Source organism: Eleginops maclovinus, chromosome 5 (assembly GCF_036324505.1).
Source record: "Eleginops maclovinus isolate JMC-PN-2008 ecotype Puerto Natales chromosome 5, JC_Emac_rtc_rv5, whole genome shotgun sequence".
In the NCBI taxonomy this organism is placed as follows: domain Eukaryota; kingdom Metazoa; phylum Chordata; class Actinopteri; order Perciformes; family Eleginopidae; genus Eleginops; species Eleginops maclovinus.
This window is the reverse complement of record NC_086353.1, coordinates 8,883,135-8,897,574: the sequence shown is the minus strand read 5'-3', so window position 1 is coordinate 8,897,574 and position 14,440 is coordinate 8,883,135. Positions and strand designations below refer to the sequence as shown.

The 14,440-nt window shown below is 40.9% G+C and overlaps 1 protein-coding gene across 2 annotated transcripts; it reads right to left on the bottom strand.

Annotated features, from left to right (window-relative positions):
- Positions 1–205: 205 nt before the first annotated feature.
- foxk1 (forkhead box K1) lies at positions 206–12,632 on the bottom strand. 2 transcript variants are annotated; one of them, XM_063883564.1, is made up of 9 exons: positions 12,022–12,632; positions 8,654–8,869; positions 5,563–5,761; positions 5,291–5,437; positions 4,604–4,797; positions 4,001–4,173; positions 3,663–3,908; positions 2,947–3,147; positions 206–2,283 (listed from the first exon to the last, which is right to left on the bottom strand). In XM_063883564.1, exons 1-9 carry the CDS (start codon positions 12,462–12,464, stop codon positions 2,051–2,053), a joined length of 2,052 nt encoding a protein of 683 aa, XP_063739634.1. In that variant the 5' UTR covers positions 12,465–12,632; the 3' UTR covers positions 206–2,050. The 2 variants fall into 2 exon arrangements, with proteins under 2 accessions (XP_063739634.1, XP_063739635.1); XM_063883565.1 differs by having other exon boundaries at positions 2,974–3,147; positions 12,022–12,630.
- Between the last annotated feature and the right edge of the window lie 1,808 nt (positions 12,633–14,440).

Sequence of the window (14,440 nt, the reverse complement as noted above, 5' to 3'; positions counted from 1 at the left end):
TTTCTTTGCAGTAACATTTTACATTTTTGTGGGTTTTAAAGATATTAGACATTGATGTCATGCATGTCTATTCTTCTCTGTTCACTATTTATACTGTTAAAATTGATGGTACTTAAAAATAAAGATTGTTAAATACTTGTGATTGTTTGCTTAGAAATGCAGAGCCCCCTAATGCAACAACCCGCTCACATGAAAGAAGGCAATGTTATATTTAAGTCAATGAGGAATTTTAATTTGTGCTACACATTTTTACAAATCACAAAAACAGGAACATTTAAAAATACATATACTTCTTTATTTCCAGAATGTTTACGTATTGATGACAGCTGTTTTTAAAAATAGCAAAATATTTTTCCTTTTTTCCAAAATCAGAAAAAAATACCTTCTAAATAGCTTTGTCATTTAGCAGATAGAGCAGCATACAATCATTACGCATCTTTTTTTGTTTGTTTTCTAATAATGTGCAACAACAATCACTGAAATCTTGCGCAAGTTGTGCCTGATTGCCAGCAAAAAAATTGAGGCCTGTGCGAGATGGTTCGGGAAAGCTAAAGGCAGTGAGATATTAGAGAGGGGAGGGAAGAAAGTGCTAAAGAATATAAAGCTGAGGCAAGGTCTGCCAACAGTGTGATGAGCCTTTAAAGACTGCATGATAGAAACGGCTCACTGAGGAGGGGGAGAGAGGTAGATTGGGAGAAAGGTTAATGTGTTTACGGGAAACTGAAAGCAAAAGAGGGGGGGAGCCAAGAGTAGAAAATATGTCAAAAGTACCATACAGAAAGAAAGAAAAACAGACAAGAGCAGTTGAAATGTGTGGTCATGTGTTGGTCCCGCCCTTCCCCTGATAAGTCTACTGATGCTGACATTACTGTCACCACTGTAGTGTTGCCGAGCATGTACTGTTAAAGAAGCGCTTTGTTTACAATCTAAAAAAAAAGGTAAAGCTGTCTAAAGGTTCAAATAAAATGACAAAGTAGAAATATTTAAGGCTTTAAGGATTATTACAATAATGCTTTTCTGTGCTAAGACAAACAAAAGTGTACGCACAGGCTGTTCCATTTCTCCTTTTGCCACTACTGAAACAAGAGAAAACATTTTTAAAACAACAATCAGTTTGTCTACATTAGGTTAGCGCCACTTCAATCAACTCCAAATAGATGCCACTTTTTTTCGCCCGTCTCTGCCGTCCGATCACACAGATGCTTCATACTGATAAACCGATCTGAGCTGAAGTGAAGCAAAATCTGCCGAGTCCTGTTTTTGTGTTCCTGGATTTCCTCATATCTTTCAAAACAATAACCTTTTTTTTTTGTTGTGCTTTCCAGAAGAAAGCAAGAAGGATAGACAATTTCACATTCTGGTCTCAGTCTTTATGTTAACATCTTTCTTTTCTTTACTCAGAGAAAATATTTATTTTTTCAGTAGGGATTGCTTAATGAAAAGTACAATCATATTTTTAACAGTCTCTCCCAAGCCCCATCACATGGTCTGCGTACACACAGTTCTCTGTTTCTGTCCATGGTTTGTGTGACACTACAAAATATATAAACTCTGACTGTCACAGTTTCTCCTGTAAATGCCAGCCATTTCAGATCTCTGAACACACTCGCCCTGCTTTCTAAATGAGGCAGTGACTCTAAATCAGAGGTGCAGGAGAGTTCTTTGGCCTGAGAGTGACAGAAACTGATGCGTCTGAGATATGATCCATCATTCACATAGTAAAGTAGTGCTCAAATTATTTATATGCATAATGCTCTCGTAAGCTTAATATCTGTACTTCAGTGAATGAGGATTACATTAAAAAGACTGTAAAGCTGAAAAAGGTCCTGAAAGATTTACTTGCTTTTTACATTCAGAATGTATGTGAAAGTTTGTATCTATTTTTGACCAAAATATAAGTTCCTTACAATTTAATTCCCTGTTGAGAGAGGCTGCCTGTACATGTTTTGGCCGTGTCGGCTGCAGTCATATCAAATGAGTATAAAAGGCGAAGCAGTTAGGGGAACGTGAGGATGCTGTCCATCGGGTACCTGGTAAGAGACCCTGGGCTTTACTTTCTGGGGTCGTGGTTTTGTGATGTCATGGCAACGATGACAGGCTGCTGAGCCGGTGTGACTTGATGATGAGCAGATTCAGGGCCGCCATCGCCCTCCATCTTCAGCCGCTTGGTCTGGGGCTCCCCGGGGTGCTCGGCTAATGTTTCTGCACCTGGCAGTCGGCTCACCAGCACCGGTGGGGAGCTGGAGGCCTGGGCAGCCAAGATCTGCAGAGGACTGCTCAGGCCTGGAGAGGGAGAGAAGAGTAAAGGAAAAGTCAGGTGGAGTAAGTATCTGCTGAGGGATGACTGAAAACGCAGGCAGAGGGGTTAAAATATTACTGACTCAGAGGTTACCTTTTTCTTTTTTAAAGCTGTACTTTTTAATGTAAGTATGGAAAATAAAACCTAAGGGTAAAAAGCAATCACTTTTTCAATACCTTTTTAAAGGAATATTTAACAAGTTAACATGAATAAATGTGATATTTTATTCTGCTCGGTCTACAATCTCATTTGCATATTCACTATGTGTTATACAAGAACAGCTCAACACCTCAGCTTTAAAACAAGCTAAAACTAAATATGTCTGTATTGCTTATTTTGCTAAGTATCTTACAACATGGCACAACTCTGGTATACACTGCTTCATCTATCCAAACACCACTCAGTATTGAGGATGTTTTTAGTCATTTTATTGTCATTCCAGATTAGTTTCCAGTGAGATATTACTGTGATATATGGTGACTTTACTGTCCTCCTCTAGGAACAAGTTGGAATGTATAATGTTCTGAATGTATTCTTCTGTAAGAATCAGAAGAGTTGTGGTATTGATCGAATCAAACCTCTGTATCTTGATGGCTTAAATCCATCTCTTTGGGTGAAGACATTGACACACATCATCATGACTGTACCGTGCAGCGATTGCAGGAAAGTCTCACCAGATGCATTAGCAAGGCTGGTTACTGTGGCAACAGCTGCAGTGGTGTGTTTGCCATTCTGAGTAACAGCACGAACAGGAAGTTGATGTAAACCGAGGGCCATGTTTCTGCCGTCCCCGCCCTGCACCGCGCTGTCCACAGTCTGGATCACCCGCTCCCTGTTCAGCTGGGCGTCTGATGGAAACACAACTCCAACATGTTAAAGCAAAACCAACCCAATCTTAATGAAAGTGCTGAAAATGATATTTTCTAGGAAAGCTGCCACAAAAAAATTCTACTATTCATCCAATTGAAATATTTTGGACATTTTCTTAAAGAGTGTAGTTCTTAAATGATCGTATATTGAACAGAAAAACAAGGTTTTTTATCTTCTCCACACACAAGAAAATATATCTCTATGCAATATAATAAGGGTCAAATTCATGCCCAAGCTTGGATCACAAATGGTAAACTATCTAAACAGTTAAATGTCCTTTTAGAGTTTAATCAATGCATTTCACAAAGATGAGAAAAGTAAACACGTTTGTAAGTCCAGCTAAAAGCAAACAGATACTTAACATCTTCAAACACAGCAGAGATGTAAAATAATTGTGGAGCACGACAAATGCTTTAAAAAAGGTAGACCTGGAGATGAGCAGAACTATTTATGTCATTACCAGGTACTGCACTTCCAGAGCAGATGGTCTTACCTCTGAGCTCACTGTGGCCCTCTGCCCCCCCAACAGAGGGAGCGTTGTATCCATTGGGAGGGTGGGAAGTGAGAGGGGTGCTGGTGACGACCCGCACCATGGTGACGGAGGACTGAGTGGGGCTCTGCAGCAGGTGGATGGGCTGAATGTGGCTGCCACCCCCTGGAATGAAAGCAAGGGCTTTCCCCAGGCCTGAGGGGTGAGTGGGTGCGGCCATGATGACGTGCTGAGCACTGACTGGAGATCCTATGCAGAAACAGACAAACGATTTCACATGTTTTGATCGGGAATATTAAAGCCTTCATGTGTGAGCCTTTTGTTGTGAGTTGTGTGTTTACCTGGGGCACTTTGAGAGTACCTGTACTCGGGTACAGAAGCCAGCTTGTGAGCCAGCTGTTCGTGGTGGTCGTGGGAGATCGGAGAGCCGTCCCTGCTCAGACACTCAGGAGTCTGCAGCCCACTGGAGGTGGGGGAGAGAAGTCCCTGGTGGGTTGGGGATGCAGGAGCACTCCTGAGAGAAACGGAAAGATGGGAAGAGAGACAGACAAAAAAAATATGAATACATGGAGACTTGTAGAACATAAGGCTCCTTCACTTCCAGATACTTCTGCTGAATATATCGACCTAGAAGTGAGACTTACTTTGTTCTATCCAATCAAATGATAGCAAGGAGCAGAAAGAGAGAACAGAGACAGGGTTACGAAGGTCAAGAGCATGAGTCTGACAGAGTTCATTTAGATCAAGTTAACTTCATCTAAATTAGCTTTATAAAGAGGAGCACACTAAATGCTGACAACTGACTTTGTCCTTTAGTAAAATCTCAGGTTTATTAGGAGCCATGTTGACAGTGACGTGTTGTAACGTAATGAGTGGGGTAGAGGGTTACCCCCCCCCAGCAGAGCACATGTTCATGCAGATGAAGCCACAGTGGACTCACTCACCTGGAAGATAGAGGTCCAAATGGCGTCCTAAAGCAGGCCACTCCTCGTTGCCGTCTTTTTCTAAAGGCTTGTTCCACCAACTTGCTCTCAGAAGCAGAATCCACGCGCCAAAAACTCCCCTTCCCCGGCTCATCCTGAGAGCGGGCCACTTTCAGGAAGTAGCGGTTGAGAGACAGGTTGTGACGGATTGAGTTCTGGAGGGAGAAAAGATCATTCATCTCTTACCGGAGACAGAAATATGGATTCGAAGGGATGCATTACAGAGCTTTAACATTACAGCTAATGACCCTCACTTTTTTTATTTTACTATAACATTTCTACAACCGATACCGTAGCTATTTAACGGTTAGTAAATCATAACCTTCCCTTCCTTCCCAGATGGTGTGGTTGGCAGAGATGAAATGTAACCAAGTACATTTACTAAAGTGATGTGCTTTTTATTCTACTCTATGCTTTTACCTCCACTGGATTTATGGAACTTAGTAACTAGCTACCTTTTAACATATAAAAACACATGATATTTTGTATCTCAGTGGTTAGTACTCCCTTATATACCCAGTGTTTTTTGGGTCTAAAATTGGCTCTACATTGACAAAGTGGTTATGATCTGAGTACTTCCACCACTGGTCGTTAAAACACCTTGATTATCCTGGCACACCATGAGAAGCTCCAGAGAGAAGACCCTACCTGCCATCCCTTGTCTGCAGTGCGATAGTAGGGGTAGTGTTTGGTGATGTGGGCGTAGATGCCGCTGAGAGTCAGCTGTTTGTCCTGCGCCGACGAGATGGCCTGGACGATCAGCTGTGCGTAGGAATAAGGTGGCTTGGACTCATCCTGGACACAGGAGACACAAATATTACCATCCAAACATCCTTTATTTACACAAGTCACTCTATGAAAGCTAAAGAGGATCTGTCCCTTGAGGCAGCTAGCTCCTTTTGATGTTACTGGGTCTTCACCTTGGGGCTGTCTCCACCAGCTGACTCCCCCCGCTGCTCACTGCCCCCGCCTCTGGGCTCAGCAATGTTTCGTCTTTGTTCAGAAACAGCCTTGGCAGCGTATTCAGCTGCTAACTGGAGGTCGGAGGTCACGTTGCGTCCATAGCGATACCCTGACGACCCTGCTCCTCGAGGACTAGCCGGACAGGAATTAGGAACACTGAAGAGGAGAGGAAGGGGTCTGAGTTAATGGCTTAAAGTGATGATGGCTAAAGGGCGCTTCTAAAAGGCAGTCCAGTGTAATAATAGCCTGACAACATCATTTTTGATATGGTCACTACACATCCTCAAAGCATCAGAAGTTGCTCCTGGGACAATTTCACTGAAGAAGAGCTTTCAACAAAGACACATATATTCATAAACATGCAGTAAAAGATGTGAACCTAATAAATATCCAATGAATTATTATTCAAAATGAAACTCTATTCAATTTCATCAGATGTGTATTATAACTGCCATCCAGGTCTCTAAATTGCGAAAAAAAAAATATCCCTTTGTCAAACCAAAACAAACCAGAATCAGAGATAAAAATGACCTAGGATCACGAATAAACTCACAAATAATAAATAAATAATAATTAATACAGCACAACACGACATGATTGAACATAATAAATGGTGTCTGATTTACAGTATTCAGGCCGCATAATGGAACTCTCAATCAAAGGGTGTAAACGTTGCAGTTTCTAAAACAGTTGAATATCAACATTTTACAAAAACACTGAAGAAAATTGAATAAATTGATGTTCATACTCTCCAGGAAATTAAATTGGTATTTTGAATACAATCCTTTCAGAGTATTAGTGATAACGTTAACACAACAGCTCAATTTCTCATACAAGAGCTATGCATGGAAACATGATTACAGCTCACAATCAGGTCGCTCTAAACACAACGTGATCATAAAACCCATTACAATAAGCCAAAACAGTCAACAGTATGTTAATTATTAACCAGGTTTTATCTGGTGTTGTTGAGAGAACAGGACACGAGGAAAACAGAGGAACTTAAACAATACACACCTGCTTCTGTTAGTAAGGTAAACACTGGGTTCTCACAGAGACAGTGTGCTTTGATTTGCTATTGGCAACACAGACCCAGAGAGGGAGAGGAAGATAACACACACACCCACACATCGAGAGAGAGTATATGTTTGTATTTGTCGGCTGGGGAAACTAGGCTGCAGGTTCTGTTTTGCAAGTGGCTCCGCTTTGTTAGCTCTCCCTGAAATATGAATGAAGACGACCAGAAACTTCTAACGTTGAACGTAGACATCTTCAGTATTTAAAAATTAGTCCGTAAATCTACTTACTAAACTTCCATAACAGATATGTTTGCCTCCTTGGGGGAGGAAGTGTTTGTCTTTGCTTTCCTTTGACGCTGTTAACACAACCGTATCACTGCGTCTACATGTGTGCCTGGGCCAGCAGTACAAGTGTAAACGCTGGTAGGGGCAGAAGAATGTTATTGTAAACAGTTCATTGATAAGTTGCCAAACAGGAAAGGTGACTCTTACCACACTGTGAAGAGACGCTGTGAGCATTAAACTGGGAGCTGCACGTGCTTTTACACAACACTCTGCTTTTGTATGCACTGTATGTGGATACTTTCAAGGTAGGTTGCGCAACTATCTGCCCGAAAAAGGCCACAGTGAAAGTGGTGAAGAGATGTGTGAGCAAGTGTGCGTGTGAGCGTGCGTGCGTGTGTGTCCATGTGCGAGAGAACAGGAGCTGAAGGCTGAGTGAGGGTGGGGGTCTCTGAAAAGGAAACCGCAAATGGACGGAAAAAACGGCCTACAGGCAAAACAATCTGCCCGTTAGCCAATCACGCGCCTCTAAGCTGCAGCCATTCCATATAAGGCAGGCCCTCACAAGCTGACATTGGTGGGGATGTGTGATGTAGAGAGCTACACAGGCCACCAGAGGGCACACTCAACAACGCCGCCCTGTTGAACATGCTGTATACATTTATAGAGCAGTGATTTCCAACATGTGCTCTCACAAATCTGTACAGTGCAGGTTTCCATACCAACAGAAACGCTGCTGCAGCTGACGTGCATTCAACCTGAGACGAGTTTACCAGTGAAAAGGAGCTGATGTAGAGTGTGGTTTGTAAAAAAAAAATCAGTGCAGTTTGTTGGGTTAACAATAATACGTGAGATCAACAAAAGGAAACTGAGCCTGACTTGTTTGCAAATCGACACAGATGAATGCATGAACATGACTGAACAGGATTATGGATGAGAGCCAAGACGAGGTGAGAAAGTAAATTACTCATAGAGTCCGAAAGACCTCAGACAGTCATTATGTAATCCATTATGCAACAGGCAAAAGCATAACTGAGCTCAAGTGCTTTTTGCTGAAAAGGTTCGGTGTTTATGTCTGTCCCTCCATCACCTCCATTTTTAAAAACTAGCAATCTCCTACTTTAGCGTAAACAAATAAAACAAGCGCCCTAATAAAAGTGTTGAATTGAATGCAATGTGGAGCAAATCTATAGAAAACACCCTGCTTAATTAGAATTACATTACTGCTTAATGTGCCAATTATTTTGATAATTCGTCATTTATGCTCTATAGGGGGGAAAAGAAGGCAAGAAAATGCAGATTAGGAATGTCTAACTCTTAATTTAACATCATCTAATTGTTCATATTCTCAAAACAACTGTAAGCTTACCATCACGTAATGAAAACAGGCAAAACCTGAAATTGAAGACGCTTTAGAAAAAGGGAATGAGTTTGGTATATTATTGACTGATTGTTCAACAATCAAAACATTCTTTAAAACATATAATATAGATAGTCTACTCTTTTTATTTGTATGTTTTTCTTGATTCTGTATTTAATCTAAATTTTAATTTTTGTCACGTTATTTGTTCATGGACCGGACAGTAATAGTATGATAGGCAGAGGGCTCAGCTGAAGCAGAAACGTGATAGGGTGTATCGAGTCTATCCATCTGTGATTTGTTGTAATAAATATGGCTTTAATACCAATAGGAAGACCTTAAACACTGTTTGGGTTCATATCAATGTGTGTGTCTGCGGGTCCTCACCTGATAGTGCCTGTGGGCGAGGGCAGCGGAGAGCCGAATGCCCTGATGTGCTCTTCATGCTGCTGCATTGTGGGAATGCTGATTTTGAGGGGGGAAATGTGGGGCAGCAGTGGGCGAGGAGGGAGAGACGGCTGCTCATGCTCTCTGTGCTCCTCGAGCTGCAGGAGGGACATGAACTGGATCTTGATGACGGTACTTGGAAAACGAAACACACACCTAGAGAGCAGGACAGCCGGACCGAGAGTGGGTGGAGGCCACACAGCAGAAGAGAAAAGAAACATAGAAAAAGTTTAGTTACGGTATTATATCCTATTCAAAATTCAAAGCTAAGCCTTATAACATATTATTGTATAACTGATCTGGAGGCTCAAGGCTTTAATATAAATGTATACATTTCATTTTCCTTTTGACTTTCTTCACAGACAGTTAAACATGCTTTTCCTTTTAAAGAGAACAGGGCCTGAATGAGGACAGCCGACATTATAATGAAACAGTACAGTGTTTAAGCCTCCTTTTTGGCTATGTATCTTAACCATTTTCTCCAGCCTCTGAGAAATGTATCTTCCATAACTTTTAGTCTATGAGTTTCTCCATTATTAGAGTCATCAATTTTTTTGCAGTCTTCTTGTATTAAGACTGACATTTACAGGCTTATTATAATTTGAACATTTCCATGTTTAAACATAACCTTGAAATCAAAATGTCGGCAAAAAGTGAATTTAGGTATATCTTTTACTGAAGATATGGAATCCTATCATTAAGCAATGACACTATCCACTTCACTATAGGGGTGTGTGTTCTATATAAACAATATCTTACCTTTTGTGGACAAGAAACTAGTCTGGTGTATCAACACAACACCCGCTAACCCACATTTCGTCTTACTTAAGCAGGTCTGGACAACTGCCTCAAAGAAAGCAAGGATTTGTTCAGGCCCAACATAATTCAAGCCTAAACAAAACCCCCGAAAATAATAATGTGTACAAGGCATTCATTTCATGTCTCATAATGAAACCTTAATGACTAATGTTGATGTTTCCTGGCAGGTTTAGGCAGTAAGGGGGATAATTCAGTGTAGCTAAGTCTTTCTTTGCGACTGAAACCATTGTATCAAGCCAAATAAAAATGAGTGTCGTCTTTGAGAAAGAAATGTTATCCTTACTTATTGTAGGGGCCCTGTGCTCAGACCTCCCTGTGGAGATGAACACATGAAAAAAACACACACCCCCACAAGACCAGAAATGTGTTGTAAGGCAACAGTTAAACCAGTCTATGGGTTTTATCTTTTCTCTATAATTTGTCTTCTGAAAATTGCAGATGCCATTCCAATAGCAGACCCACGTTCAGCCCGCTCACAGCTGTCCATGTATAGAGCAGGCCTTCCTCAACAACTGACTGTCCATGCAAGAATAACTCCAGTGAGAGAAGACAGAGACGCGGGGCAACTCTGAAGGAGTTTCAGGGCTCCACAGCTGAGGTGCAAGAGACTGTGCACACAACAGCTTGTTCTTATTAACTTCAACAGTCCCAGCTGTATGTCCGAGTAGCAAAGAGAAAGCCCCCGTTCAACTGACTCACATGACATGTTGAATAGTGTTAGTGTTACAAAGCATGTGAGAGACTCGGAGATACAGAGGAAGAAGGTTCAATAGTTTAATGGTTAGTAGTTTATTGCCGAGTAGCGAAAATCCACTAGAATATAGTTTGCCTAATATTGTGCTCGGTAACAAAACCAAAAAAACAGTTATTAAATCTGCTGCAGGCAGCGTGCAGGAACGCTATGTCTCATGAGAAATGTTTGAGACCAAGACAATGACCCAAAACATTAGAAAAAACGTACACCTGAATCACTTGGCAAAAACAATAATATGAATTTCCTGGAGCACTGGGAATAATTGGCAGTCAAGATGATATCAACTAAACCACACAACTTAAACTAAGCAGTGTCATGTCACCTAAGTATTGTTATGCGATTCAAGGTGTGAGATTTAAAAAAAAAAGTGTATGTGTTTATTAAGTATTATAAATGTAAAAGAATAACTAAAAGGATTACTTAAATGAATTGCTTTCTTTTGCATTTGAAAAACTTCCAGACTAAGCTCAGCACCATTTTCCAGTTAGCTCTGTAATCCTGAGAAAGGCCCCATAGCAACACATGTGAACATGGTGTTGGATATGGCCTTGGTGTGTGAGTCTTGTGTTTACTCCATGTGCTCCTGCTATGAGGATGTCGTTTCATGCTGCACTTCCTGTTCAATGCCGGACACACCCCCAAACACTCTTGACAGCCAATCAGAGAGGATAAGAGTAAACCCCCACCCTCCCCACCCTACGATCAACACGCGCGCGCGCGCGCACACACACACACACACACACAAAGTCAAAGCTTTCTGTTTTTAAGATTGCCAACTTATTAAACGAACCAAGCAGTAAGAGCAAAACATATTTAGCCTCGACAATGGTGCCACAACAGTAAAACTAAAACCATATTAATACACCAGGTGGATACTGTTGATACAAACACACGCAGTGAAAGTCACAATACAAAACAAACACCACTCTTCCAACAAGACTAATAACAGAGCTGTCAGGGGAGTGTTTGTTTACATTAATGTTAACACCGCAGCTTTAGTAGCATTATCGACCTGGACCAATCTGTTTCATACACTTTAAGGTTTAGACATTTTAGAAAGCCAGTTTTAGCACAACACGACTATTTTTTTAAATATCAAAAGGAACCTTTTACGTATTCGCTTTGTATCTTGTCGTTTATGCCAAATACAGCTACGTTTGCTAACGGCTTAAACTAGCTAGGTCAATTTAATGATTTGATGTTGGCTAAAAGTCGGGTAAAAGTACAATAGAGGGGTCCCTCAAAACATACAGACCAAATACGAACAGTTGACAGCTTAAGTGGAGACATATTGACTAATTATGTTACAGTTGCACTGTCCAAACCAAGGTTACAGTGCACTTAAGCGAATGCGATCAGACCAAATCAAACCACTCTGATTATTGGGGGTGTCATGACAAACTGTGTATCCCCTTCAGAAAAGTATCCGTCGTTTGAATATGTGGATCATCAAACTTTAAAAGTTACAATATATCCACCAGAACTATTAAGGATTCATTGCTCGGTGTTTACATAGTTACAAAAGGTGTTTCAAAGTTGTATTCAACTGTTTAGTGCACATCAATAGTGGTAGACACAGTTTAAAAGGAGACACTAAATAATTCATGACACCGGCTTGCGAAGTTGTTTGTAGTTTTGTTTGTTAATAAGTGCTGAACATTAAAGTTAGCCATGCAACAGTCAGCCACCTTGTTGCCATAATTAGCCTCTCGGTAGCGGCTATGCTAACACTCACTCTCTGGGTAGCAGCAGCGGCGGAGCCCCTCTCCGCTGGAAAACCCCGTCAACGAACACGCCATTCTTGCCCAAGCACCGGAGGGAGAATCCGTTCGCCTCGTCACATGTGACCTGCAGGTGTCGCCGTGAAATGAAGCTCGAATGACCCATATTGATATCCACGGAGCCGTGAGACGAGTTCCGGCCTATGGTGACCGTCCTCTGGCGCATCACAAACTCAAAGTCCCGGCCCTCCAGTCTGGCCAGGGCCTGGGGAGCAGGACAAGCAAAGCGCACCGGGAAAATCCCGGCATCGGCACGGGCGTCCATCACCGAAGGACCCGAGAGGGCGAGCGAGGGCTGGAGATAGTGCGAGGTCACCCCGACGCGCACGGGACTGCATGGTGCGGACTGTAGAGCCAGCAGAGCCCGAGCCCCGGTGTCTTCCCGGTAGTCTGCCATCTTCTTTCGGAGGGTCAACACACTCACACGCACACACACACTTTACTACTCGCACACACAGAGTTGCAACGTGAGAGTTTTCGGCACTTGTTCGTGGCTCTCAGAACAACATGGAGTCCGAGTCGATGCAAAACCGGGACCGGAGCATGGACCGGTGTCTCCGCAGGAACGGGACTGGTGCTGCATTCAAGGGCACCTCGTCAAGCATTGCGTTAACTCCTTCAGGGATAAATAGTGACTTAACAGACATGTATATAAATTAGAACCTTTTGAAAATGTTACTTAAAAACAGATTATACAAGAAAATAAATCATCTAAATAGAGTGAGAAAAAACAGAGACAAATAAGAGATGGTGTTAATAAAATTGTGCTGTAGGCTCAATTGCCACAAATTTCATAAATGGCTGAAAAAAAATGTTCTCAGGTCAACACATTATGTTACCGTTTCTAAAAATGCATGTAAGTTAATTGTGCCTTTTTAAAAATTATCAGAATGTCCTGAAATGAATTGAATCTAATTTTTCTTTTGTAACACTTTTTTTGTAATGTCTGTTTCAATGTCTCAGCTTATGTGTTCAGTTTAATTGTAATACTTTTCTTACTCTTTGTTAATTCTGATAATTATGAATAGATAAATAAAAACAATTGGTATTGTATCTCTTCCCTGAACGCCACATCCGGGCATCTCAGCCGATAGGCTGCAGATCATGTCGTCACACCAGGAAACCAGAGCTTCCCTTCAGTACCTCAAGATTTATCATCCACTGTAGCATTATTCAAAACTGCTGGTTTATTATTCTTTCACTTCCGAGTCTTTCCTTGTTTTGCGGATATGAATACATTTAAATGGCTGCAAATGAGTCTTATAATTAAACTTAAATATTTAAACAATAATTGGTGTTGATCTCACAAGTTGACATCAAAAAAATATTCATGTGGGATAACAGTTCATTGTGATGTTTGATTCCTGCAATTTGGGCTCTAAAGATGAAGCATTAATTGACAGGTGTGGTGTAGTGTCACCACAGATATAGATACTTTCAGCTATTTTCAGCAGATAACTTGTTAAACGTTCCCCTAATCCCAGCCCAGGAACATGTGGTGTCTGCTCTGGAGCTGGTTTGCTCGGCTCAGAATTTTTTTTCTTTTTTTTTCCTTTTTTTTTTATCTCTACCCTCTGTTTATAAACATGGAAAGAACAAGACGGTTGAAAAACGTGGATAATGGATCTGAGGTAGCAGGAGCACATGGTCAATAAATGAACACAATATGAAATAGCATCCACACGAGTGCGCTGTTGTCCTAAAAATACAAACAATCACACACACACACACACGCGCACAAACACACACACACACACACACACACACACACACACACACACACACATAAATTATGAGTTATGAGTAGGACCAAGTATTCAGGTATTTTATTAAATATTTTTACTACAGTGTAGACATACTCGGTTACAAGTGCAAGTCCTGCTTTCAAAACTTTATCTAAGTAAAAGTACAAAGTGTTAGCATTGAAATATAATTGTATTATTAAAAGTAAGAGAAGGTTACTTGTGGAATAATATATATTTGGAAATTGAATAATAATCGCTGATGGATCAATGTGATCATCACTTTAAGAAAACATTTTTAGCTTGACATTTGACTTAGGAGTCAATGAAGTTCATCATAATCTATGATTATACATGACAAATTGTTTGATGTTTTTATTTTGTATAATTAATCTGAGTCCGTTCTTCAGTAACTTAAGGTATGTAAAAAATGTTATGGAGTAAAAAAGGACTACGTCTATATTTATTTGATTTGGAGTGGAGTAGAAGTACAATTTATCAGGAAATGGAAATACTCAAGTAAAGTACAAGTAGATACCATTTTACATTGCTGTCAACATTGTCACAGTGGTTCACTGTGATAATGTTGGATAAAACATTAACTCCCTAACTGGTCGATATCTGAACAAAC